This window comes from Trichosurus vulpecula, chromosome 6, assembly GCF_011100635.1.
Source record: "Trichosurus vulpecula isolate mTriVul1 chromosome 6, mTriVul1.pri, whole genome shotgun sequence".
In the NCBI taxonomy this organism is placed as follows: Eukaryota; Metazoa; Chordata; class Mammalia; order Diprotodontia; family Phalangeridae; genus Trichosurus; species Trichosurus vulpecula.
In genome coordinates, this window is record NC_050578.1 from 224,947,445 (window position 1) to 224,974,599 (window position 27,155).

Genomic DNA, 27,155 nt, shown 5'->3' on the forward strand with positions numbered 1-27,155 from the left:
GGATGCATCCCTGCACCCTAGACTGCAATGAGCTATGTCCCCTTTCCAGGGTACCAGCTTCTCCTCGGACCTGGCCCCAAGGAGCATAGGATCACAGCTCTTGAGCTGGAAGGGACCTCGGAGGCCATCTGACCCAACCCTTCATTTTATGGATGAAGGAAAGGCTCAGGAAAGATGAGTGATTCACCCAGGGTCACACAAGGTTACTATCTTGGATGGCTCATACCCAAGGTAGTAAATATTAGCAGAGGGATTTGAGTTTCTCTGATTCCAAATCTGATTCCTGCCAATGTACTGTAGTCCTATCTCTAACTTTTGCCTTTTGCTACTTTCTAAACTCCCCTGATTTCTGCTCTCCTCACCCCCAAACTCAAGGCCATAAGCCTCCTGATTTTCTGGGGTCCCTAAGCCTGCTTTTCTCCCTGGAGTCAGAGAGATCAACCACTTCCAGTCTCTTGTCACCCTCCCCCCGTACATTTATCATGCTGCTGCCACCATAAGTGAAGCCTTGAGTCTGGCTTCCAATATCTTCTTTCCCTTCTGTCCACATCTTTATCCTCTACACCACAAGGGCAGATGGTCAAGGGTTGATCGACAAGGGAAAAGACCAAAAACACAAATATGGCATAAGTGTTTCTACAAGAAAATTACCCAGGCTCTTGCCTTCTAATCTCTTTTACTCACGCCATAGTTCTATTGGCCTAGCATCGTCCCTAGAGTACCCAGCTCCCTTGTGACTACAAGAGAGGATAGCAACATTTGTGTGAGCGTTCCGCTGGGATGGAGGGTGGGATCCATCCACTTAGGCAGGCTTCTATAACCCCGGGCTCCCCCCAGCCTCCTGGCTACCTTGCATGGCTGCCATTATTATTATGCGATCATCAAGCCGACCAGAGTTCCTCTACCTTGGCCTAGGGAGCAGAGGCTAGAAAGACCCTGTCTGTATAATTAACTGTTCCTTTCACCCCTAAAACAGCCCATTGGGCCCCTCCAATAACATGCACAGATAAACCCACCTGCTTCTTTTATGCTGGTTGCCTATTTGGCAAGTCACTTAACCTTGTCTAGGACTCAGTTTCCTCCTCTGTGAAGAATGGGGGGGCAGTGGTGGTATTTGGACTGGACGGCCTCTGAGGCCCCTTTCACCTATAAATTTATGATCCTGTGATCCCACCTGGGAGGCAGGCAGTAAGTTAGAGACTGGAAAATTGGGTTTATGATAGGTACTTAATAGAATGGATTCATAGGGTCATAAATCGAGGGTCGGAAGGGAACTCAGAAACCACCTACTCCAATCCTCTTATTTTGTGGAGAAAATGGATGCCCACAGAAGCCAAGTGAATTGCCTGTGATCACACTGGTAGTAAGCAGTAAGAGGTAGGATTTGAACCCAACTCCTCTGACTTCAAAGCCGGTTTTCTTTCTGTCAGAGGCAGGATTTGAATCCAGGTCCTTAGTTTAGAGGCAGTGCTATTTCCATCGTGCTGGGCAGGAAAAGGACCAGGGCCAGTGGCCGAAGTGGGGAAAAGCCCAGAATGTCTAGAGATGGATCTTTCTTCCTTCAAATCCAATCAGTCCCCCCAACTCCACATTCCTGTTCACTGTAACCTCTACCGCCTTTTCAGGGATCTCCAGCAGCGTGAACTTTGACGAAGAAGAGGAGGAAGAGGAGGAAGAAGACGATGAAGGGGACAGCTCCAGCTCTTCTCAGTTAAACACCAATGCCCGGCCGGGCTCCGCCACCAGCAAGAAGTCAAGTAAGGTAGGGAACCTTCCATTACACTGATTCAAGGCATAAAAACGGCAGTGAGATGTAGACAGAATTCCTTTACCATCATAAGGACATGCAGACATCAGAGTCCAGGACATTTCAGGGGTGGGTAGGAGTAGTCAACAATTATGGTGAATTGTTGTTGTGAATGGTGCGGAATTAGGCTGAAGCTTAAATGCCGAGCTGAGGAATTTGAATTTCTGTGAGTCACAGAAATGACTCACCTGAGGTTATAGCTGGCCAAGTGACTAAGACCCTGAGATAAGTGGGGTGGGGGAGTTTCCGATCCTGGAAATTCTTTTTTAAAAAATAATTTTTATTGATGTCATATTCTACTATCACTTTCATATTGAGCCCTTCCTTTTGACAAAAATTATTAAGCAAAAGCCCAGTCTTTTTGGATTCTGTTTCTGTCATTCAGTGTTTTTTTTTATCATCTGTACATTTTATAAGCATTATCCAAGAGTCTGTGATCCATTGATTAAAAATGGTCAAGAGCACAGAATCAAGGACAGATCCCTGAGGTCTTCCACTAAAGATTCCTTTACAAGTTGATGTCAGTCTCTTAATGACTATTCTTTGAGTCTAGACATTCAACCAGTTTAAAATCAGCGAATTGTACTATCATTTAACTCACATTTCCTGCCAAAATAGCATGAGAGATTTCATCAAATGCTTTGCCAAACTTTAGGTGAGCTGCATCTGTAACATTTCCCTGATTTACCACTCTGATGACCCTACCTAGAACAGGACCTTACTCTGGCATGAGTATTTTTATTTCATGGAGCCATGTTGGATTTTATAATCACTGCTTCCTTTTTGGGATCTTTATTAACCTTCCCTTTACTCCTAGAATTTTGCCAGGAATTAGATTCAAGCACACTGATCTGCGGTTTGTAGGCTCCAATTTGTTCCCTTTTTTTGAAAACTGGGACATTTTTTCCTTCTCTAGTCTCATCGCACTTCTCCCAATTCCTGACAATCTTTTAAAAAAATCACTGACAGGCTCACCAGTTCCATCCACCAGGTGACTTGACTTCATCCAGTGTAGCTAGGTACCTGCTTAGTAAAGTTTGAATTTTCTTTATAGCTTTATTTCACATTACTTGGATTTTGCAAAGTTGGAACAAGCTTTGTACCCTGAATATGTTCCTGCTTCTATATCTGCTCACACTGTTCCCTACATGTGGAATATCTTCCCTCCTATTTGGCTTGTTGAATTCTTACCTATCCTTTATAGCCCAACTAAATTCTACCTCCTCTTCCCCCATAAAGCCTTCCCTGCTCACTCCTAATGGCTAATGATCTTTATCCTCTGACTTCACATGGCACTTGTTTCTTTTAACTTTCTAATATCCTTATCATGTAATAATGCATATTATAGCGATCTATGTTTTCTTATTCCCCAAATAAAAGCCCTTTGAGGCTAGAGACCTTGTCTCATCTAAATTTTGTCTCCCTCCCTGGGTCCAGAAAGGTACACACAGTTGGATTCTTAATAAATGTTTCTTGATTATGGTCTCATTGCACTTGGAGTCAGACTCACGGTCAAATCCCAGTGATTCTGATGCTGACTTGATAGCTGTATGGCCATGGGTAGCAAGGCCCTTAATTTCTCTGAGCCCCAGTATTCTCATTGTAAAAGGTGGATATGTTTTAATACCTACCTCAGTGAGTTTCTTGTGAGGCTCAAATGTACTTTGGGTACTTTAAAGCTCTTTGTAAATGTCATCCTTATCATTATTGGATGAATAAATGCAAGAGAGAGGTGATAATAGCTTGAGGGGTCACCAGATTAAAGGGAAGTTTATTTTAGAATAGAGGAGACCTGAATATATTTGAAGAGAGAGGAAATGGAGCCACTGGGGAGTGAGAGATTGTAAACAGTGTTGGTTTGGGAGTTGGGAGACCTGAATTCAAATTCCAGCCCCAACACTTACTAGCTGTATAGCTGCAGGTAAGTCAGTTTTCCCTCTCTGACCTCAGTTTCTTCATCTGTGAGATAAGGAGAAAAGTATCACTTATCTATCTATTTGTCTGTCCATCCGTCCAACTGTCCACCCATCCATCCATCTGTCCATCTGTCCACCTCTACCTATCTACCTGTCTGCCTATCCACCTTTCCATCTATCTGTCCATTCATCCATCCATCCATCCATCCATCCATCCATCCATCCATCCATCTGTTGGCTAGGTCTGCCTATCTTACCCAAACTAGAAGGGCAGTGACTACTGAGGGGCTTAACCCCACTGTTTATCAGCATGGAGCTTTTAGCCTGTGCTTTTTTTCTGAACAGGGCTGGTTTGCCCTTTGTGAGGCTACCTGGTGGCCCCCAACTCCTAATTGGTACCAGACTCAGTATGGACACCTGATGAGCTTTAGCCCCAATTCAGTTTGGAATTCCCAAATTCAGGCAATCCACCAGCCTCAGCTTTCCTTGCTGGCAGACTGTAGGCATGTACTATCACCATATCTGGTGAGGATAGCATCATCACTCCCTGCCTCATAGGATGCAGAGAGGAAAGTGCTATAGGATAAGCTATTGTCCTCATCATTATTACTTTTGAGGATAAAAGAGTGGGGTGGGGCAGGCTTAGTGGGATCACGGTACAAGGTGAAGGGGTCAGCCTTGGTAAAGAGGAGGGCCACCCTTCCTCTGTGATTGGAAGGAAGGAGGAAAGGAAGAGGGAAGTCACTTTGGGGAGAGTAGAGGTGTCCAGGGAACTTCCTTTAAATGACCTTGATCTTCTCAGGAGAGCAGGAGATAGGGCCTTCTACCTGGGTGTGGAAATGGAGGTAGGGCGGTGGCGGGGGGGAAGACTAGAAAACTTTGCTCCTTACGTGGCACCTCCCAGGGTCAGTTGCTGCTGGTGGCTTGTGCCCCAGCCCTTCCTCATTTCCCATGTTGCCTATGCCTTCCAGGAGACAGCCTCAGCCCCCAGCCCCTCAGCCCAAGCACCGCTCATCGAGGTGGAGGACCTGGAGGAGTTCGCGCTCCGGCCAGCCCCACAGGGCATCACCATCAAATGCCGCATCACGAGGGACAAGAAGGGGATGGACCGAGGAATGTACCCCACCTACTATCTGCACATGGAACGGGAGGATGGGAAAAAGGTCATCCAACCACTTCAGGCTTTGCTAGCCATGTCCTGGGACTGAGACACCATCAGACCCCCTCTCCCTCCACCCTCCTGCTAGGAGACCATTATTTGTCCCTTCCTGGGGTCAAGGAACACTATTCCATCTTCTCCCCTTCATTTGATTTCTTGCCAGGGTCAAGGAATATCAGTCCCTCCTTTATCCTTTTCCTGGGTCTAGGGAACCATCAGTGGTCTTTTCCTCATTCCCATTCCCCTGGTCCATCACCCCATCTTCCCCACTCTAGGCTATTGAGGGTTAGGATACAAAGAATCCAGGACCCAGGACATGGGTCTTTCTTCTGTGTGTTTACTTTCTCAGAAATCCCTTCCACGTTTGCCCCTCTGCCTCATCACCCCAGCGATGCTGGTGTCTGTTTCTGAGCTGAGAACCTCTTTCCTTCATGCATTACATTCATTCCCAACGTCCTGATGGTCCAGATCCTCACCCTCAGATTCCCAAGGCAGGAGGTTTTCTGTCCCTGGAAAGGACAGCAAGGAATCATTGTTTCTCCTGTCTCAGATGTGGGCCCCCAACCTAGAATTGCCAGTGCAGCATCTCTGCCTAAATGCAGGCACATATGCAAGTGTGAGCATGGGTTGGGGAGCGTGTCATGGTACACACACAGGTGAGAGCCCACAGGAGTGTACACCTGTGCAGGCAGGTGCTGGTATAGTGGGGGTAGGGGATGGATCATCATCTTGTGCTTATAGGTATTTCTCCTGGCTGGAAGGAAGAGGAAGAAGAGTAAAACATCCAATTACCTCATCTCTGTAGACCCGACGGACTTATCCCGAGGAGGAGAGAGCTTTGTGGGGAAACTCCGGTAATGCTGGGGCCCCAAAGGGAACGCTACTGACCCCTCCGACCATAAGTGCCCATCCCACAGCGGGCTAGCCTGGACCCTTCCACTTTGCCTTGTGGGAAGCCTCTGTCTTGACAGATTCTCCTGTCTATGACCCTGTGTCATAACCTTACTCTGCAAACAAACCTTTCCCCTAAATTGTACAGCTTAGAATGTCAGAGTTGGGAGGGCCCTTAGAGTTCTGTATACTAATGAAATTTTAGGCCCATCTCATAGGGTTTGGAGGAAGAAAGTGCTTTGTGAACCCTAGAGCGTAGTAGAAGCACGAACCATCCTAAATGATGGCACATGATAAATGTCAGCTATTTATGTGTGTTTGTCCTGCCAGGTGCTGAGCTCCCCAAGGGTAGAGACTGGTTATTTGTCCTTGTTTCTTATTATCATCCCTATGTTCCCAACGAGGAAACTAAGGTTTGATCATGGTTAAAAGACTTGCCCAAGATCCCTTAGTAAGTGGCAAAGCCAGAATTCGAATCCAGGTCTTCTGAATCCACTATGTGGGACTTGCCACAAGGATCCCGATGAGTTAGTGATGAAATTAGAAGTAGAAATTAGACCTAGTTCTCCATCCTCCATCCCCCTCTTCCCTCACTTAACGTTATGAGTGCAAGAAAAAGTCTTGCTCTGGATCTAGGGAAATTTGACTCACAGTCATTCTTACCAAGGTTCAGGCCCTTGGCATGTCCCCTCTCTCCTGGAGCACAAAGGCCTTGTTCCAGGAGGCTCTGACCAACCATCGGGGAGGAGAAACCTGCCCAGACTCATAGCATGTGGTGTGTCCTGCCTTGCAGAAATTTTGAGCCTGGCTCTTTGGCCAGAGAGGGATGAACTTCATGTTCTTCCTGGTTAGATCTTAGGCTCTTTAAGTCATATAGTCCAACTCTCATTTTCCCCATCAGTAAAATTGTCTGGTATTGCAGCAGTAGTTGGGGGCAGACATAGTATTTGGATCTGGGTCCTCCCAATACCAAATTCAGCTCTCTTTCCACTTTATCTATGATGGTGGTAGAGATTCAGGAGACCCACGTTCTGCTCCTGGCTGTGCCATCAATTTGCTATGTGACCTTGGGTAAATTGCTTCCCTTCTCTGGGCATGTTTCCTTTTCTGTGAAATGAGGGCTTTGGGTACCTGTGGGATCATGGATAAGTTATTTAACTTCCTTGGGCCTTGGTTTCCTCATCTGTAAAATGGGACGGTTGGAATAGATTGTCTCTGAGGTTTCCTCCAGCTCCAGATGTGGAGATCCAAGGCCTTTTTGTTTAAATGTCAAAAGTTGATCCTCACATTTAAAAAGGTTAGGAACCACTGAACTGCAAATGATTTTTCAGAGCCCTCCCAGCTCTGACATCCAATGTTCTTAGGTTTCTCTTGTTTCTGATGCCCTGTATTCTATCTTTGAGGATACTTTCTAAGTCTGAGTTGTTTTAAGGTCCTTTCTAAAGCAAACCTGTTCTTTGATCCAAGTTGCTTTCAAGGGCTAACATTTAATGCTCTAAAAGTTCTTAAACCTATCCCCCTTCCCAGCTCTGACATCCATTGCTCTCTGGCTTCTAGGTCAAACCTCATGGGAACAAAGTTCACCGTGTATAACAATGGAGTCAACCCAATGAAGACATCATCATCAAATCTGGAAAGTGCAAATATAAGGCAGGAGCTGGCAGCTATTTGCTATGTGAGTCGTGGGGGTGTGGGGGGGAGAGGTAGAGGGCTGGGGCCAGAGACCTTATCCAAACCAGGCTAGTTTACTGTTTGCTCAGGGCTCAAGTCTGTTGGCCATCTCCATCCATCCATCCATACATCCATCCATCCATCCATCCATCTATTCGGTTGACCAAAACTGGGAATTGTCAGCATAGAGATAATAATTAAATCCATGGGAGATGAAGAGATTACTGGGAGAAAAGGAAAGAGAGCTCAGGACAGAACCTTGGGGTACACATAGTTAGGAGGGCAGGATATGGATGATCATCCATCAGAGGAGACTGAGACAGAGCAGTCAGGCAGGAAGAAAACCAGGAGAGTATACTGTCATGAAAACTCAGGAGACAGTATCCAGGAGAAAGTGGTCAGCTGTGTCTAATGCTACAGAAAACTCAGAGAGAGTATCCAGGAGAAAGTGGTCAGCTGTGTCTAAAGCATTAAGAAGGATGGAGACAGAGCCTTCAGATTTGACAGTTAAGGGAACGCTGGAAATTTGGGGACGAGAAGTTTCATTTGCAGGATGAGATTGGAATTCAGATTGCAGAGGGTTTAAAAGTGAGTGAGAGAACAGGAAGAAGAAACAATGAATTTAAGTAGCTTTCTCTGGGAGTGACTATTAAAGGGAAGAAACCTCTGTTTCAATTAATTTTTTCTTCCAGTCTCTGAGATCCTCCAAGTAAAACTTCCTAAGATCTGTAAATAGAAATGATTTTCCTCCTCTTTGCCTATGCTTATTCCCTAAATTTTTTTTCTTTTTCTTATTGCTGCTTTTAGAACTGTATCAAATAATAGCAGTGACATGGATATCCTTGTTTTGCCCCACATCTTTTTGGAAAAGTTTCTAGTGTGCCTTTGTTATAAATTCTGCTGGCCCATAGTTTTATATAGATATTACTTATTATGTTATGGAAAGGTCCATTTGTTCCCATGGTTTTTAATGTAACTGAATACTCTATTTGAAGGCTTTTCATCTGTTGGTTTAGTTTATGATTACGATATAATTTATAGCTTTCCCAGTCATTGAACCATCTCTGCCCTCCTGATATAAATACAAACTATTCAAAGTAAATAGTTTTTTTAATATATTGCTGTAATTTCTCTGCTACTGTTTTATTCATTGTGCTTATATCAATATTCATTACAAAACTTTGCATCAATATTCATTAGTGACATTGGTGTATGGTCTGTTTTTTTCTGATTTATTTATCCACAGTTTAGGTATCAGGCCTATACTTGTCTCATATAATTAGTTTGGTAAGGTGCCTTTTGTCTTCATCCTTGCAAACAGTTCATGAGTTTTGAGGGTAATTGTTCTTCAGATGGATGTTATTTTGATGGAATTCACACATAAATCCATCTGGGTGTGAAGTTTTTTTCCTTTGGAAATTCCTTTATGGCTTGTTCAATATTGCTCATTCAGCTTCTATTCCTGAGATTGGGTGTTTTAGATTCTCTATTTTATATTCTGTTAATCTGAGCATTTTATCTATTTGCAAGTATTCACCCATTTTGCTTCAGTTGTCAGTTTCGGGTTGGGACACGTAGTTGAGTCTAATAGTTTTTGCCAGTTTCCTTTAGTTCTCTTTTATTTGTTGTTAATTACCTTTTTATTTTTGACTTTGGTAATTTAGTTTTCCTCTCTCTTTTGTTATGAATTAGCTATTTTTTTTCCGTTTTATGGTCTTTAAAAACAGCTTGTAATTTTATTTATCATCACAATAGTATTTGTACTTTCAATTTAATCTCTTGAATTTCCAGAATTTCAATTTTTATGTCTAGTTGGGAGGGTTATTAATTTGTTCATTTTCTAGATATTTTTTTACACATGCTAAATTCATTGCTCTTTATCTCTTTGTTGATGTAAGTGTTCCGAGTTATGAAATTTCTCCCAAAGATTGTTTTGGCTATATTGTATCGTTTGTAGTTTGTTGTCTCATTTTTATAGTTTTCTTTGATATAATTATTTATTTCTAAAATTTATTCTTTGACCCATTCTTTAGGACTGCATTATTTCTGTCTGAATCTTTTTTTCAGACTTCCCTTATTGATTATAATTTTGACTGTTATGGTCTTTAAATGATACATTAAGTATTTCTGCCTTTCTGTGTTTGTTTATAAGATCTTTATGCGTTTTCACAATAATTTTTGTACAAGTACCAAGGAAACTGAAAATATATACACATACATATGTATATATGTATATGTATGTATATATTTATGTACATATGTGTGTACATATGTGTATGTGTGCATACACACACATATCTTTCTGATGTTTGCCACTCAGCAGCCATCAAAAATCTATTGTAGCCAACTTTTTAAATATTTTATTCAGATCCTTAATGTCTTTCCTATCCTTTCTTGTAATGTGTCTGTGTCTGACAGGGGCACAGTGAAAACACTGGTGATTATTGTTTTCCTGTCTAGTTCTCCCTGTAGTTCAGCTAGCTTTCCATTTAAGTTCTTAGATATTATTCCCTTTAATGCATATATAATTAATATTGATAGTTTTGTTATCTATGGTACCTTTAAGTATAATATAGTTTGATTTATCTTTCTTAATTATATCTGTTTTTACCTGTCTTTCCTGAAATTATGCTTACCACTCTTGGCTTTTTTAGATTCAACTGAGCCATAACAGATTCTATGAAAACCTTTCATTTTAGCCCTGATTGGATCTTTGTCTTAAGGACCTTTCTTATAAACAACAGATTGTTGGGTTTTTCTTTCTTCCCATCCATTTTGCCATTGTCTTCCACTTCATGGGCAAGTTAAGTCCTTTCATCTTTACAACTGTGATTGTTAGGTTTGTTTTTTTTTTTTCCTGTGTTATGTTCTATGTTTCCTCTCTTTGCCAACAACTCCTTTCTTTAGAAGGAAAAAGAAAGATATAAAAAGGGAATGAAATCAGGACTAGTCACCTATAATTAGAGTAGTCTGATTTCGCTTATTTTCTCTTCTGTCTACACAGCCTAGATTCAGATGGCTGGATTTTGCCACTTCTCCCCTTTTTTCCTTTTCATAATTATCCCTCTGTAGTTGAAGTTTATTTTGTTTGTGACTATTTCCTCACCAACCCTACTTTTTAAGTATCATTATTTTTATCCTGAGCCAGTTCCCTATTTATCTTATTGTATTTTTACACAGTACTATTTCCACCCATACTGTTTCTACCCGTACTGTTCCCCACCCCTCCCTGGAGCTTAAATCCAAGTGAGATCATGAGATCCTCATTTCTTCCACCTCTCCAGCTTCATATATTTGTATAGTCTTTTCTTGTGGCTCTCAAATTACATCGAGCAAGAATCTTTTTTTCTCCCATTACATCCCTAGACCATTCCTTTTTTTTCTTTTCTCCTTCCCTTCACTCTTTTCTGAAAAAAAAATACTCAGGCCCTGAGTTCGTGTCCCCGCTCCAAATCCCATTGATCCTTAGAGATGTTGAGCTTCTGAAGAGGCAATAGTTTTTCTTTCTCTTTCAGGATGCAAACGTTTGATCATCATTTCAAGTTGCTCAAACTTGTTTATCTTTCTAGAGTTCTCTTAACTCCTGTATTTACATTTCAAGGATTCCACTCACCTCTGGTCTTCTCAGCAAGAATGTTTGGAAGTAATGGATTCTATTACATATTTGCCTTTTCCCCTATGGGTGTAAGCTTGGTTTTAAAAGATATTATTTTCCTACACGGACCTTTTTCTTTTGTTTTTGGATGTAATATTCCAATCTTGTGTTTCTCATTTCTGCTCACTTATCCTATGTGATTCTGACTGGGATTCTTTAGTATATGATATGTCTCTTCCTGAACTTCCAGAAGTATTGTTTATTTGTCTTAGAAACTCTGAACTTTGACAATAACATTTCTGGGGGAACCAAATTTGGGGTTTCTTTTAAGTAATAATTATTGGATTCTGCAACCGCCTCAATACACCTTGCCCTATAGTTCTGGGAAGTTTTATTCTATGACTTCTTAAAATATAGTATCCAAGTCTTGTGCTTCATTCATTATTTTCTGGGGATTCCAGTGATTCTTAATTTCCTCTCATTGAATTTTCCAGCTCATTTTTTAAATGTTGTAGATGTCTTATAGGTTTCCAATTTTTTGGTCTCTGGATTTTGCTTTGATATATCTTGTTGTATCATTTACTTTTTGAATTCTGTTTCCTATATTCTATTTTTCTGGGGGACAACTTTCATGATAAAGTTTTCCAGCTTCTACTGTTCATTATCCTTCCAAATTTTTCCTCAAGAGCTCATTTGGACTTTATCTTTTCCTATATTTCTTTTTATAAGCCTTCAGTCCATTTTTTACATCCTTTTCATTAATTTGTTCTCTTCTCTGGGATTCATTCTTATAATTATTACTGAACTATATTTTTCTAAAGTTTTATCTTGGGGGTCTCTTAACTCATAGTGTTTCTTCATTGTATGTGGAATCTTTTTAAGTTTATTCATTTCTTTGTTCTATCCAAAAGGGATTAGCCATCCTCTTGCTGCTTCTATTTAGCTCTACAATTTCTGGAGTTAATGTTACATCAATCTCCGAGGATAGGGCTGGTGTAGGAGTGTAGAGTTGTTAGTAGCCACGTGGAGCTCTCAGTCTACAATATGGACCAGGCAGTTGGCAAACCCAGCTGATAGTTTTTGAACCCATTCCCCTCTGCAAATCCTGTAATGGGTCAGTACCCAGGCTGGGTGAAGCATGGCTGTAGAAAGGAGATAGGTTCCAGAGTAGATGCTGGTCCAAGTGATAGGCTTCTGAGGGACACAATTCCAATAGGATGTACATTGAGTGGGAGGATTATGGCAGTCACAGGCACAGTTCTGAACAGAGTAGGCACCGCTTCGGGTGATCATGGCCCCTGAAGATCAGTCTTGGATGGGGAGTCAACGAGCCAGGTAACTGTGGTCACTAAGAAGGCAAAGTCCTAGATAGGGCAAGTTCAGAACTGGATGATTTGAGCCACCGAGGGGCACAGACCAAGATGGAAGCTCTCAGTTGGGTGACAGTGGCTTACCTCTTATGTGCCTGCAGGGGCTGAGGGACAGATCTGAATCCTTCTCCCTGGGCTTTGGATCAGAGTGAGTCTGGCAGGGGGCAAGTATCGTTACCTTCCCCATTTCTTCTGCTCCCTGCCATGAAGATTCTTTTCATTTGTCTTTCTTGTTTGTTGGATCTTTTTGTTTATTTCATTCGGTGCAGTTTCTTATTCATGAGATGGTTTTAGAGGGAATTGGGTTTGCCTGGAACCTTTTCATGTCTCCCTCTTTACCTAAAGTCCCAGGAGCTGCTTCTTAAATGCAGCCCAGCATGGGAGAAAGCACACAGCCAACACCGTCAAGACTTGTTAGCTGGACAGCTGAATGAATGATCTCCTCAGGGAGTGACCCAGTCAGGAGCTTGAGCCCAAGGAAAGCGCTTACCTCTGGGAGGGCCAGGAGGCTGGGTCTCCTCGATTTAACCATGCTCAGCATTTGGGGGAAGTTGCAGGGAAGAGAGGGTGGGGGGAGCCTAGAGCTGAGCGCCCCTGTGGAATGTGGTGCTGGTGCTGGGGATGGGTTTTCTAGAGTGAGGGCACTGGATGGATGAGTAGATGGGTTCCCTTGACTCGTGTAGATATTTCTGACCCCTATTGGAAAGAGATGGAATTTTCCATAAGGGCCAGAGGCCCTTCTGAATACGTAAGGAGACTATGCCCCTAGTTTTCTCCAAGAAACAAGAAGCCTTCAGCTCAGCTGTGTGTGTGTGTGTGGTGTGTGTGTGTGTGTGTGTGTGTGTGTGTGTGTGTATGTGTGTGTGTGTATGTGTGTGTATGTGTGCATCCCTACCCTGTTGGAAGAGACGGGGGTGTGCCACTCAATCTGGCTGCATTGACCTATTCTCTGTTTTTGAAATCTCTAGGAGACTAATGTCTTGGGATTTAAGGGCCCTCGGAAAATGAGCGTGATCATTCCTGGCATGAGCATGGTGCATGAGAGGGTCTCCATCCGGCCTCGAAATGTGAGTCGATCCTGCCCTTCCCTCAAACGGACAGTGGGCAGGAGAGGAGAGTCTGTTTCTTGCAGTTCCTCTAAGTTGTTTAAACACAAGGGGGAGAGAAGAAGATGGGAAATAGGGAGGAATGGTGCTAAATCTCAGCTGGGAGGGTCCTCAGAAACCATCTAATCTAAACTGTCCAAAGACAGGAAGCCAAGGAGGACTCTTCAAGCCTCTGTACAGAGACCTCTAGGGATAGGAGAACCCACTGTCACTCAAAGCAGCCCAGTCTGCGTTTGGGCACCGGGACTCACTAGGAAATTTGTCCTTCCATACATTGAGTCCAAACTGGCCTCTCTTCACCTTACACCTGTTGTTCCTAGTTATGCCTGTTGGGCTGAGCAGAACAAATCTATTCCGTCTAACGCGTGATGGGTCTTTTGATACATGGAGGTAGCTATCATGTCCCCTCTGAGTCCTCTCTCCAGGCTAAATGTTCCTAGTTCCTTCAACTATCCTCCTGATAGCCCATGGTCTCCAGTCCCTTCCCCAGCCCTCATACCCTCCTGAGCATGCTCCAGTTGGTTACTGTCTTTTGCAAAGTGTGACAACCACAATGCAATGCAGCAGGTATAGTCTGGCTTATCATCAGCTGTGATCTGGACCTCTGCCAAGCTTGATGCAGTCTGTGATTGTACTATCTTTTCTAGGTGTCATGATGTTTTCTTGTTAACTTATGTTGAACTTGTTGTCCACTAACCCCACCCTACCCCCTTTAAAAATTGACATTTGCCCTTATCTTGCCCTCCCTGTCCTGTCCTCAGAGTGCCTTCTTACTGCTAGCCTGAGCAGGGGTGTCTTTCCCATCTCTGCTTTTCCTCTAGCCATCGAAATGACAGCTTCTTCTTGTCTTCCACATTTACTGCTGGCTTTGGTTCATCCAGCATTTTGGCATTTCCCAATGCTGTTCTTCTAGGACTGTAACCCCTTCTGGGCTCATCCTCTATTACCTGTCTTACTTCTTGTAGAAAATCTAGGCACAGAATCTGGAGACCAACATTTTTGTTTGCTCTCTTGTTCTGTGATGTTAGGAATTTCAACGTCTCTGCTGTCACTTCCCTTACATGACCCTCTGCCGATGCTAACAGGCCCTGCCTAGTCTGTGGAGCCCTTTCCCCTTCCCTCAGCCCACTCAGTAATATATTCCTCAATTGCTTCTTAGAGGGTTGCAGAATCTAGGAAGAGTCGAATCATGTCCAGCCTGTCCCTTGACCTAAATCACCTTTTCTGTCTCCTTTCCCCAATCCCTTGTGCCAGGGACTCCTTTTTCTATCTCATCTTCTTTTTACCTCTTCTCTGCTGTCCTCACTACTTCCCTGTCCCCTAGGCTTCTCATTCACTCCATTTGAACTGCCCATCTTCACGCCTCCTCTTCCCCTACACAGCTTCCCTGCTTTGATTTGCATCCATCTTCTTTCCTCTTTCCCCCATCCCCATTCATTCCCCTGGCCTATCCTGTTTCCCACTTTCTCCCTACCTTCTAGAAAATGCCTCCCCATACTTTCCCCTCCTTCAGACAAGTCCTGTTCTTGCTCACTCAGGAGCAAGAGACATTGCTGGCTCGATGGCTAAGCAAGAGTACAGACACCGTCATTGAACTACACAACAAGACGCCAGTGTGGAATGATGACACCCAGTCCTACGTGCTCAACTTTCATGGTCGCGTCACGCAGGCCTCTGTCAAGAATTTCCAGATCATCCATGCAAATGACCGTGAGTACTCTTATGGGAGAGGAACTCTGAGACAAAGGGGCATCTCCTGAGGGGGAAGGGAGCATATGGTGGGAGGAGAAGGGGCATCTTGCATAGTCTGGCTCAAGCCAGAGGAAGCAGAGTTCATTGGCAGAGACTCAGGCTAGTAGATACCAAGGATATCTCAACTACTATAGGTTTGAGCCCCTGGAAGAGATAATAGTTAAGTAACCATCAGGAAACTGGAATAGACCCCAGAGGGCATCCAGTCCCTCCCAGACTTGAGCCGGAATCTCCTCTACGACATTGCTGAAAAATGGTCATTCAGCCTCCTTCACTTGGGGACTCTGAGCAATGAGGCACTTGCTAGCTTCCAGAGGAGCCCATCCATTCTACCTTGAGACAGCTCTAAGGGGTAGGAAGTTTTTCCTTTCATTAAGCCAAAATCTGCCACTGAAAATTCCACTCTTTGGTCCTTGCTCTGCCTCCTGGGGTCAAGCAGAAATCCATTTCCCCTTTCCCATGAGTCATTCAGATGCTGGACAGTATTCATATTCCTTCACACCGGACATCCCCAGTGGTTTTCATTGGTCCTTATGTGGCAACGACTCCAATTGCTCCTCATCTTGGACTCTCTCCAGTTTGTCAGTCTTCTTCCTAAAATATGGCCCCCAGAGGTGGCCTACATAGACTGTAGACCTGTCTGCTGCATCCCTCATTCTGGACGCTATTTGCAAAGCTATTTTTAGTTCCCAGTGATTTTTCTGGCTAGTAAGTTGGTCATGCAGTTGACTCAGAAATCGAGCTTACAGGCTACCAAAGCCTTAAGTGTTTTCCAAGTGAAATGATCTAATCACACTTCTATCCTGTACTCGTGCAATTGATTTTTTGAACCCAAATGCAGGATTTTACTTTTATTTGAATTAAATTTCTTTACTAAAAATGGAGAACAGGATGAAATCTTCAGCTACCTTCCCACCTGTTTACTTTCTCATCTTTCATAGAGTAGTTGTAAGAATGGCTTAAATATATATCTTGGAGATCCTTTATGAAAATATGAGAATGGAATAGGCTGAATTTTGAAGATGATTTTCCATAGACATCTTCACAAGCTGAATAAGAAACCTGAAGGATATAAGATTGCACGGTATCTGTTCGTTCTTTGAAAAAACCCCAAAACATTGGATTCAGTAGAACAAAATAGAGAAGTCTTCTTAAACAAAGTGTTTCACACATATATGCTTGTCGATCTGTTGAATGTCATCATCAAGTGATACCAAACAGGGAGATGCATGTTCTCCTTAGCTCTTTAGTCCCCATTGTTGAGGAATAGATCCTATACTGAGTCCAAACACAAAAATTCCTTATTGATGGTAAAAGGTTCTCCAAATGCTCCTATTTACGTATGAAACTGTGCTGACAACATTAAACCCCAGAAGACTAACAAAGACTCTTGCATGAAATGAACAGTCATTTAAAAGTGATTTATTTAACCATCTTTATTGGAGAAAACAAAATGGACGAAAAATGCTTATCACCCAGATTGACGTGCAAGTAGGATGGTCCACCAAGGTAGCCCATCATCAATACATTTATTTTTAGATTTTCACACATTTTTATTAATGCTTATTTCTTTATTATATTATTTAGTCTTTTCCTAATAATTATCTGACTTCTCCCCTCCCTCCAATTAAAAATCTTCTTTGTAATAAAGAAGCATCAATAGGCAAAACAAGTCAGAACCCTGGCTGTGTCTGACAATATTTTATTTCTTAGCCACCATCTTTGCCAATATGAGGGGGGCCTGTGCTTCCTCATCAGTCCCCTGTAGTCAAGACTTGTCTTGGCACTGATGATTTTTCAAAGTAGTTTTCTTGACATTATCACAGTCATTTTATAGACTTTTGCCTACATTTATAGGTGCTCCAAATGGGCAGTAGGGTGGGACTTAGGATTGAATTCTGGGCTAGATGACTTTTGAAAAATGGTGAATGAAAAATCTGCAATGACTCCAAGCTATTTGCTGTCACAAACATCTATGTCCACAACCCCAGTATTTTCCTGGTGATACTAGATGATGTAAATTTTGGAACTACCATTGTCTTGGAAGAATTAACATGACCAATAACTCAAAGGGTGAAGAAGAGATTCATGGTGGGAATAAACAGGGTGCCGGATGTTACCAACCACTCACATCTAAGAATTAGTGTGAGTGATCGGAGACCACGCGTGAGCCTGGGGGAGGAGGTGGACCAGCCAGCCACATGTCCAGACTGAGGGCCAACGATGGGCCTGACCTGAATGTTGCCTTGGTGTTCTCTTAAGACAGGAAAAGATCCCAGGGAGACCTCAGGCATGTTAGGCACATGATCCAGAGGGTTTCTGGAAAGACATGGCCAAGAATTATAAAGGATGAGCAGATTTGGAGGGACTCTGGGCTGCACCCATGGATGGAGTACCCACATTGAAGACACCACTAATCCATCCATCCATCCATCAATCAATCAACGTTTATTAAACTCTCACGATGTACCAGGCACTGTGCTAAACTCTAATCCATCTGAGCATTTTAGTAGATTTCATTTTATTAGTTCCAGTCTATCCTTTTTAGATCTCATTTATATCATTGATCCCTCCCACCTCCATGTCATTCCCATGTTTGATCATCACAAACACCATATATGCCTTCCTCTGAGTGACTGATAAAGTTGGTGAGAACCAAAGACAGGGTCTGGGGGCACAGCACAAGTAGTCTTCCTCCAGGGAAGCACTGTGGTCTTTCCCTGAGGGATGCCTTTACAGCCAAGATTGTCCTCGGGCCCAGGGCTACAGCTGACTTCTGGCACAGAGACACTGGCCAGCCTGTCCTGCACAGTCACAACTTGAGAACAGATGAGCTGTCTCTTTGAGTGTCGCAGGCATTTAGATACTCTCAGTGTGAAAAACTGGGCAGAGGGACACCCAGATAAACTCTTGCCTGTGGCAAGCCAGACCCTGGTATGGGTGTGATCAGTGACTGACTAGGGGGTCTTAGAATGACAGTTTCAGGGTTTAACTGGGAGAAACCCTAGTTCCTGGGAGTCTTCTTCCCCATATCCCTTTCCACCCGTGGCTCTGCCTCAACTGTGGGCATGGGATGGGTGGGCCGGGTCCGGAGCCCCCAGGAACTGGGACTCACTTTGCACATCTGTCTCTTCCCTCCCCTTGGTCTCTGGCTCTCTGCCTCTCCCTGTGGTTCACTCTGGCAATTTTCCTCTCTCTGCCTTTCCCCTTGGTTCTCTATCTGCCTCTTTTTCTGTCTGTGGCCCGCTCTCTGCCTCTCTGTTCTCTCGCGGCTCTTTCTCGCCCTTTCCCTGTGTCCTTCCCCCGCGCTGTCTCCCTCTGCATGGCTCTGCCTCCTTCTGCCTCCGTCGCTCGCCGTGTCTCTGTGCCTGGCTGTGTATCTGCCTCTTGGGGGGTGTCTGGGTCCCTCCCCAGCTGACTACATCGTGATGCAGTTTGGCCGGGTGGCAGAGGACGTGTTCACCATGGATTACAACTACCCGATGTGCGTCTTGCAGGCGTTTGCCATCGCGCTCTCCAGCTTCGACAGCAAGCTGGCCTGTGAGTAAGCGGGCGGGCGCTGCCCCAACCCCCCCGCCCCGCAGGAAGCCCCCCAGCCAGTCTGTGGCCCCCGGACTCGCCATGTGGGCCCGGCCGAGGCCGGTTCCCCACTGCCTCACATTGGACCCTCTCCAGCCAAGACGGGATAAATGGCGCCTTTCTCTCCGGCATTCCCATCACTCATCGTTTGTCTTTCTTGAAGACAGCGAGTTGTCCTTGCTCTGAACATAGACATCTCACTCCATGCTCCCTTTCTGCCCCAGTCCCTTCCCATATCTCCCAGATCTCCATTAGGCATTTTCCCTCATCCTCATTCCTGTCTTCTCCCCCCTCTCTCAGACGATTTCATCGTGACCTCCCTCATCCCGTCCCAACCTGTCCCATCCCATTTCTCCTCATTCTGTTCCTTTCCTTCCTCCACCTCATCCTCCCTTGTCAGCCCTTTCTTAGGGCTTGACTGTGCCTGAGTTCAGGCCCAGTTAGGGAAAGAAGGGGTGCCATGAGCTAGAGAGAGCAGATTCCTCACTGACCCAGAGAAAAGTCCAAGTATCCCCCTTCCCAATGAGTCCTGACTCACAAATACAAATCATACCCAGAGAGAGAGGGCTTGGAGCCCCCTCTGTGGCTGTGTCAAAATCAATGCTGGTCAGTCTTTGTTTGGGCCTTGGGGGTTATAGCCCTGGAGGTATAAAGGCTGACAGAACACAGGACATCTTGCCACAACAGCTCCTGTCCAAGGCTGCTGCCCAAGTTGTCCCATGGCCCTGACTCAGGACTTTGGTTTCGTGTGGAACCACGTTGTTATAAAGCCACCTACTACATTCAGTGGTGAACCAGGGGTGTGTGGATTTGAGGTGTGTCTCCTGTGAGCATGTTGTGTCTTTCTATACATATGTGACTTACGTATGAGTGATTCCACCAGAGAGTGTCTGGTTATGTGTGGGTGACCACCTCTGTGATTGGTATATGCATGTGTTTGTATCTATGTGTGGGTGCCTGTGCGAATGTGTCTGTGTGACCAACAGCTGTGTGTAAATGTGTTGTGTGGGTGACTTCTTGTTCCAAATTTCATGAAACGTTCCCTAGGGTCTTGTAGGCGCCACGGGGTAGATGGGCAGCGGGTTATTTCTTCCTTGCACTGAGTGGTCTGGGGGAGTTCATTCTTTGGCATATGGGCAAGGCAGCTAGTCTTGCCCACAGCCCTGGCCCCAGGCAGGGCTCAGGCTTAGGCCAGAATTCAGCGCTGAGAATCCCTTCTCTCAGGAGAGCCAGAGCCTGAGATGGCGTCCCCAGGATGATCATGTGTCAGCCAGAGCCAGGAAGCAGTTCTATCTTGGCCTGGCCTGAAGAAGGGCAACTGGGAGCTATAGACCTCTAGGCCAATGTCAGGCTGGCTTTTCCCATAGTAGTGTTCAGCGCAGAATTCTGGATTTGGGGTCAGGACCTGGGTTCAAATCCTGGCTTTCCTCTTTCTGACCTGTATGACCTTAGGCGAAGCACTTAATTCCTCTGTACCTCAGTTTCCTCATCTGCAAAATGAGGGGGACAGGGTTGGACTAGATGACCTCTGAGGTCCTTTCCAGCTCTAAATCTGTGCTCCTCCTATAACCCTAACTGAATTACCTGGTGGGGGGGCATGGATCCTGGGCTCTGCATCTATGATCGAAGTCCAGTTGAGCTCGTCAAACCTTGGTATGCCCAGGGAGCTGTTTAATAATAACAGTACCAGTGGTAACAGTAACAGCTCACCTGTCTGTAGTGCTTTCAGGTTTACAAAATCCTTTTCCCCAGAGGCCCTAGAAGGTAGGAAGTACACGTGTTGTTGCTCCCCATTTACGAAGGAAGAAATCAAAGGCGAATGGCCCAAACGGGACCCTTTTGGACATGTCCCAAGGGGATGAGGCAGCATGGTCTGGGGGGTCCCAGGAGGCATGGGTTCTAGCCCTGCAGGCCCATTCCTTTCTGTTCTCAGCACCCATTTCCTCTTCCAGACGAGAGAGTAGGGCTCAGGGACCCTTCTTATCCTGTAATTGAATCCAGGAACTTCAGATGGATCGAGAATTAGACTTTTTGGAGATGCAGCGACTTGGGAGGTGAGGGCAAGGCAGGACACTGGTGGCCTGGAAGCCAGAAGCACAAAGCAACAAACTTCATTTTCCACCCCAGTAGGATGGGCTGTGGGGCAGGGGAAAATGCTCAGGAATAAGAAAGGGGTGGAGCCCAGGACTGAATATCATGGAACCACATAAGAGCTAGAGCGCCTCATTGATCGCTACGGGAGAGAGGTGTGACTTCAGAAACCTGAGGGCTGAAGAAGGTGTTTCAGGTCAAAGCCTTGGTTAGGAGGACAGATGAGCTCTGCAGCCCATGACGGCAGCCTTCCCACCCTTAGCTGGCTCTTGGTGGCCACTCTGTGCTCCTGGTGTTCTTTGTTCCCACTTTTAGGGGCCTTGCCAGACAAACTAGCTTCCCTTTCCTTCTGAATGCCGTTGTGTGCAAGGAGGGAATCTGTGTGCATGAGCACGAGTGTGTTTGCAGGCGGCCTGGCCACTCTTTGAATCCAAACCAGACTTCAGGGTCTCCTGAAGTGCAGAAACTGCTGGGTCGAGTTCAGCATGCTGGGAGAATAGTCTGTATTGGCTGGGGAGCAGATGTCTTCCAGGAATTCTGTCCCCTCACTTCCTGACCTTCTTGGGGCAGAGGGTGCCCCTGGATTGGGAGAGCAGGTAATTTCAGGGGCTCTGGGCAAGAGGAGGGTGTTCAGAAGAAATAGTATTTTCTATATTTTTTCCTTTCCTTTTTGCATTACTAAACTTAAAGAAATCTATTAGTTTGCATGTGTGTTCTTGGGTAAATTGGGACACATTCTGGGGAAAGTGCCTTAACAATTAACACTAGTGAAGAAAGCATGTGGGAAGGGTCCCATTCCTCAGGGGAATACCCAGGGGAAGATGCTGCCTGGCAATGAGAAACCATACAGACTGAGAATTAGGGGACCAAGGAGTTCCAGGGGTAAAGAGTGGGAAGAATGGGTAGAGCCCTAGTAGGTTCTCCCCATCAGTGAAAAGAAGAAAATGGAAGATCTCTTTCCCGTGAATTCTTAAAACATGGGTGAGTTGCTAGGATTGTAAAATAGATGTCCAAGCATGCCTGAGAGGTGGCCCACACAAGTGAGCCCTGAGATGCCACTGGGGCTCTTGGCCTTGGCACTCTTATGCAAGCAACTTCTATCAATGCCTGTGTGGCTTTACGTTGGCAATAATGTTGGTGTCTTCCCTCCTTTGGCACCCTCCTCCCTCTCGCCAGTCCTCTTCGAAGACCCCTGAGTGCAGGCCAGGGCCAGGCTTCTTGGAGGACACTCATTAGGGGCCACCTCTCCCTGATGTATTTCCCAGGTGGCAATTGATGCTCCACTTCCAAAGACGTGGCCTAACGCAGCCGATTTCCATTGGTACCCAGAATTGTAAGTGAGCCCCTGGCTACCCGCCCGTGGAAAGTGACCAGAAGACAGCATTTGGCTTCTCCCTGCTCCGGCTCAGTCCACCTCTGAAGCGTGGGCTGGGCCGCCTTTGTCCCTCCAAATCCCTGGGAGTGAATCCTGGCTGGCTCCTGGCTGACCTGAGGTGGGTGGTCAGTGCTCCCTCTAGCAGTGAGTGGACACTGCTTCCCAGTCAGGAACAGACTCACACACTAGACAGGGGCCCAGCCTTCTCCCCTTTTAAGGGGTTGTGGGGACTACTTGTGCTTAATCGGCTCAAAGCTTGGCTTGACATTTCTATGTGCTTTTGCTTTCGGAAAGGAGAGATTGGGGGAGCATTCTGTTTTTTATGAGCATTCCAACTGAGTTTTTATTACAAGACCAAATCAGAGAAAACCAAATCACCCCTACCCCCACCCCATCCCCTGGTGCCCATCACATAGTCCAGCTCATCACAGTGCCTTTTTTTTTTCTTTTCTATAAAGGATCTCCCTACCCCCTCTCTCTTCTTATCTCTTCTTCCTAAGGCTTGCTAGAATCTGAGCTGGGCTGGGCCTCAGGTGTTTCCTGTGATGTAGCTGACTCTCAGTGAGTTAGAAAGTGGCCCGGCCAGAAGGCCTAGCATCACCTCCATGCTGACAGCCCAGACTTAGCCAGTCATTTCTCATAATGCCTAGAATGTGTTATGTCTATTTGCACAAGAGTGTCTTTTCCTATTTTCGAGTGGTCAGACATTTTATTTTTGTTCAAAACTATCTGGAGTTTTAGATGAACCTGTGCTTTTATTAAGTGACTTTTTAAATAAACTCTTTGGTATTTGAGCAAATGTATTTATTTATCAGTATGTGCAATGCCTAATTTGGTATTTTCATAATGACATGTCTGGTGTAGGAATTAGTGTTTGGCTACATACAGAAAGCATACTAACAAATTAAACCTTAACTGTTTCAACACTGCTGTTTATGTCTTTCCTGGAAGGGGGAAGGTCATTTGTTCCTTGTCATTTCTTGCCAGTTTTCTAAGTTGATACTAACCCTTCACAGACATTCTCAAGTGCCCCTGCCCCACATCCCACTTGCCATATGGGCAAAATTATCATGTGAAGCCTCAATTTTAAGGTGGACTTCTGGGATAGACAGTAGGATGGTTACCACTATCCTAAGCATGTTCCAAGAGCTGAAGAAAAGATAACTCACATTCTCACATTTCTATATTGCCTTATGGTTTATGAAGAACTTTCCTCCTCCTAACAGTGCAGTGGGGGCTGGCAGATTTAACGAACATTTTCATGCATAGGAGTTGGTAGTCTGAAAAGGCTAAGCACTCCCAGGTAGGAGAGAGCCCTTTGGCTCATTAACATAGAGGGAAGGGAGAATCTGCTGAAATGATAGAGTGAAAGAACCTTGGACTTGAAGGTGGAGACTCCAATTAAATTCCTAACTGTGTGACCCTCCGAGGTAAGCCATTCGCCTTTCTGAACCTCAGTCTCTTCATCTTGGGGTACTAGACTGAGAGCGAGAAGACCCCATTGGAGTTGCAGCCTCTGAGATTTAACTAGCGATGAGATCCTTGGGTAAGCCATTTCACATGCGTAGGCCACCATTTCCTCATCTCGAAATTGAAAGGATTGGATCAGATGATTGCTAAGGTCACTTGCAGCTCTAACGTTCTGTGGTTCTAGCTATAAAGTGAAGACAACAATTGTATACCAGAAAGCGCTTTTTAGACCTTAACGTACTATAGAAATGATTATTGTTGTTGCAGTGAGGTTCAATCGGTCAACCAGCAAGCATCTGTTATTAGGGTCAGACTTGGAGAGTCAACCTTTAAAAACCCAGTTGCAAACCAGGCAGAAATGAAGTGGCAGAAATGATTACTTTGTAACGTCATCAACACAATCTTACTGTTGAATTAACCTTGTTCAAAAATCGCACCAGAGCTGCACGTACCAGAGAATGTTCTTCATAGCGGTCGTTCCCATGTCATCCTTGATCTAAATGTGTTTGAACCTCATATCTGGGAATAACTTTCCAACCCATTTTGTGGGCTAGAGGACACCAGTGAGGTCCCTGAAGATCTAACATCCTGAGCCTTAAAGATCCGAGGTGGGGGAGGGGAGGCGAAGGTACACTCAGGATGAAACCAAGTAGAGGTGAGCCCTCCACACAGAACACAAGCCCCAATTCAGGACCTAACACTGGAAATATGAGGAAGGAAAAAAAAACACCAGTATAAAAATGACAAGTCTAACTCTGGTTTCAAGCATCGAAGGAAAAAGATTGTTTTTCTGCAAGGAATACCTGAATACCAAGGAGAAATGAAGAGATAGAAAATGAAATAACTCTACAGGAAAGATTTGGGAGGATGAACAGCTTAGAGGAGAAAGTGATTAACCTCAGCCAGGAAATGGACTCCCTGAAAACCAGAAAAGAACAAACAGAAATCATTGACTCTATGACACAGTAAGAAGTATTAGGAAAAAATAATACATAGAAGAAAATGTAAGATAGCTGATATTTTAAATAACTGAAATGGGGGGAAAAGGTAGAGATAATTTAGGAATCATGAATCACTTTGAACACCCATGCTTTTTCTTTAAAAAATAAAAAGGTATGGACCCTGTATTTCAAGAATTCATAAAAAGAAAACTGCCCAGGTCTATTAGAATCAGAGGGCAAAGTAAAGATAGGGTGAATCCACTGATCGCCTCCTGAAAGGAACCCCAAAAGGAGCAGTCCCAGAGATGTCACAGCCCAAATCCAAAGTTCCCATATCAAAGAAAAAACACTGGAAGCATCCAGAAAGCAGCAGTCCAAGAACCAAGGAATGGCAGTCAGAATCACACAGGACCTTCTACTATAAACAGGAAATATTGTGATACAATATTCTAAAAGGCAAAAGACTTAAAACCAAGAATAATTTGCCCTGCACAGCTGAGTATAATCCTAAATGGGTAATAAATGGACCTCTAATGGAGTAAAATTTTAAAGTATTTAAAATGAAAAGACCATAATTGAGTAGGAAATTTGAAATAAAAACATGAATCAAGAGAAAGCTAGAATTGCTAACTTATTTTAGTAATTGGAAGGTGCTGTATGATAATGTAGTGCTAACATTCTTAATAGGGGGAGAAGTAACAAATGTTCCTTTGGAACCCAAAGGGCATCAAAGAAGTGAAATAAAAAAAAACAGAGGACCTGGGATGGGGGTGGGTGGGTGGGAAGGAAGGACTGATTCTGTTTTGAGGGTTTGAACAGGAGAAAGTGAAAGGAGGGTAGGCCAAGTGTGGTACCGCACAGCTGTAATCCTTGCCTGCATGATAGTCAGAAAAAGCGATATCAGGAAACTTTCAAGGTCTCTCTTAAGAACCTTGGAAATGATTGTGTGACATGAGAGACACTGGCACAGGACTGCCCAGCATGGCACCCATTATCAGAGAAGCTGCTGTGCTCTATGAGCAAAGCAGAATTGAAGTAGCTGAAAAGTAAGATGTACAAATTTAGAGAATCCACCTCAAATGTTCATATGAACTATTTGTGCCCGGCCTGTGGTAGAGCTTTCCAAGCCCACATTGGTATGATCAGCCACAGTTGGACACACTGTAACTTGACTCTAACATAGTGATATCATTTTGGTCCTCTTCAAGAATGAAGGACAACAAAAAACCAATCCTTGCTCCTGGGTGGGGCTGAGGTTGATGGATCTCTTGAGCTCAGGAGTTCTGAGCTGCAATAGGACTAAAGTTAGGTGTTTACATTAAGTTTGGCACCAGAGGAGATGGCCACCAGGCTGCCCAAGGAGAGCCGACTGGCCCAGGTGAGAAAAATGAAGCAGGTTCCATGATGATTGATACTGAGATCAGGCCCAGGAATGACCACTACACTTCCAGCCTAGGGGAGATAGGGAGTCTCCAAAAAAAAGTAAAAAGTAAAAGGAAGGACTACTTGATGATGATCAGAGCTGGGCAAAAGTGCAGTGGACTGCCTTAGGAAGGGGCAGTGAAGCCCTCTTCCCATCCTCACCACAGCTTAACTGGAGGCACAAAAGCTGAATTTCAAAGGGGTAATGAAGATTTCTACTTCAACTAAAGGTTGGATTGAATGGCTTATGAGGTCCAGCTCTGAGACCCTGTGATGTTCTGATGTTCAGGTGCTAAACTAGAAAATACTTTCAATCTCATTTATATCAAGCCAGTCAGCATTTAAAACTTGGAAGGACCTTAGATCATCTAGCCCAGAGAGTCTTAACCTGCGGTCTGTGAATTTTAAAATCATCCCCTTTTCTGGGTAACTATTTAAATCTAATTGGTTTCCTTTTTTCTGGATAACTATTTAAATCTAATTGGTTTCCTTTTTAATTCTATGCATTTTATTCCTGCATTTAAAAATATTCTGAGAAGGGGTCTGTAGGTTTCTTCAGACTGCCACAGGGATCCATGACATAAAAAAGGTTAAGATTCTAATCCAATGTCCTTGTTTTACAAATGAGGAAGCTGAGGCACAGAAACTGGCTTACTCAAGATCACACAGGCCCTAACTAGTAGAATCAGCATTTGAATATGTGTCCTCCAATTTCCAGTTCAGTACTTTTTTTCACTATACCATATTTAAGTAGGTCCTCTTAGGACCCTTGAGGTGGCTCTTCTCCAAAAACATTTTTGTCTTACTATTCGTACTGCGCACTAAGTATCGGGAAAGAAATCCAAAGATTCTTAGTCATTTCTGCAGGTGGAAAACCCTAGTCCTTGCAAAACAGTTCCATCTTTAATGTGTTTAGATGGAGACTGAGTGGAAAACATGTTGGAAATAATTTCTCTAGCCAGAGTTAGTAACATTGACATTGTGTTTAATGTCTCAGATTGTACCTGGAT

At 44.3% G+C, this 27,155-nt stretch overlaps 1 protein-coding gene across 1 annotated transcript in view; it reads left to right on the forward strand.

Moving 5' to 3' along the window:
- The window catches only part of TUB (TUB bipartite transcription factor), a 143,339-nt gene extending 120,109 nt beyond the window's left edge, over window positions 1-23,230 (forward strand). The window contains exons 6-13 of the mRNA XM_036762305.1: window positions 1,626-1,762; window positions 4,695-4,886; window positions 5,624-5,736; window positions 7,331-7,448; window positions 13,378-13,476; window positions 15,054-15,225; window positions 18,682-18,807; window positions 22,203-23,230. Coding sequence (XP_036618200.1) covers window positions 1,626-1,762; window positions 4,695-4,886; window positions 5,624-5,736; window positions 7,331-7,448; window positions 13,378-13,476; window positions 15,054-15,225; window positions 18,682-18,807; window positions 22,203-22,213 — 968 coding nt within the window. The 3' untranslated portion in view covers window positions 22,214-23,230. The remainder of the gene's footprint in view (window positions 1-1,625; window positions 1,763-4,694; window positions 4,887-5,623; window positions 5,737-7,330; window positions 7,449-13,377; window positions 13,477-15,053; window positions 15,226-18,681; window positions 18,808-22,202) is intronic.
- The last annotated feature ends 3,925 nt before the right edge of the window (window positions 23,231-27,155 follow it).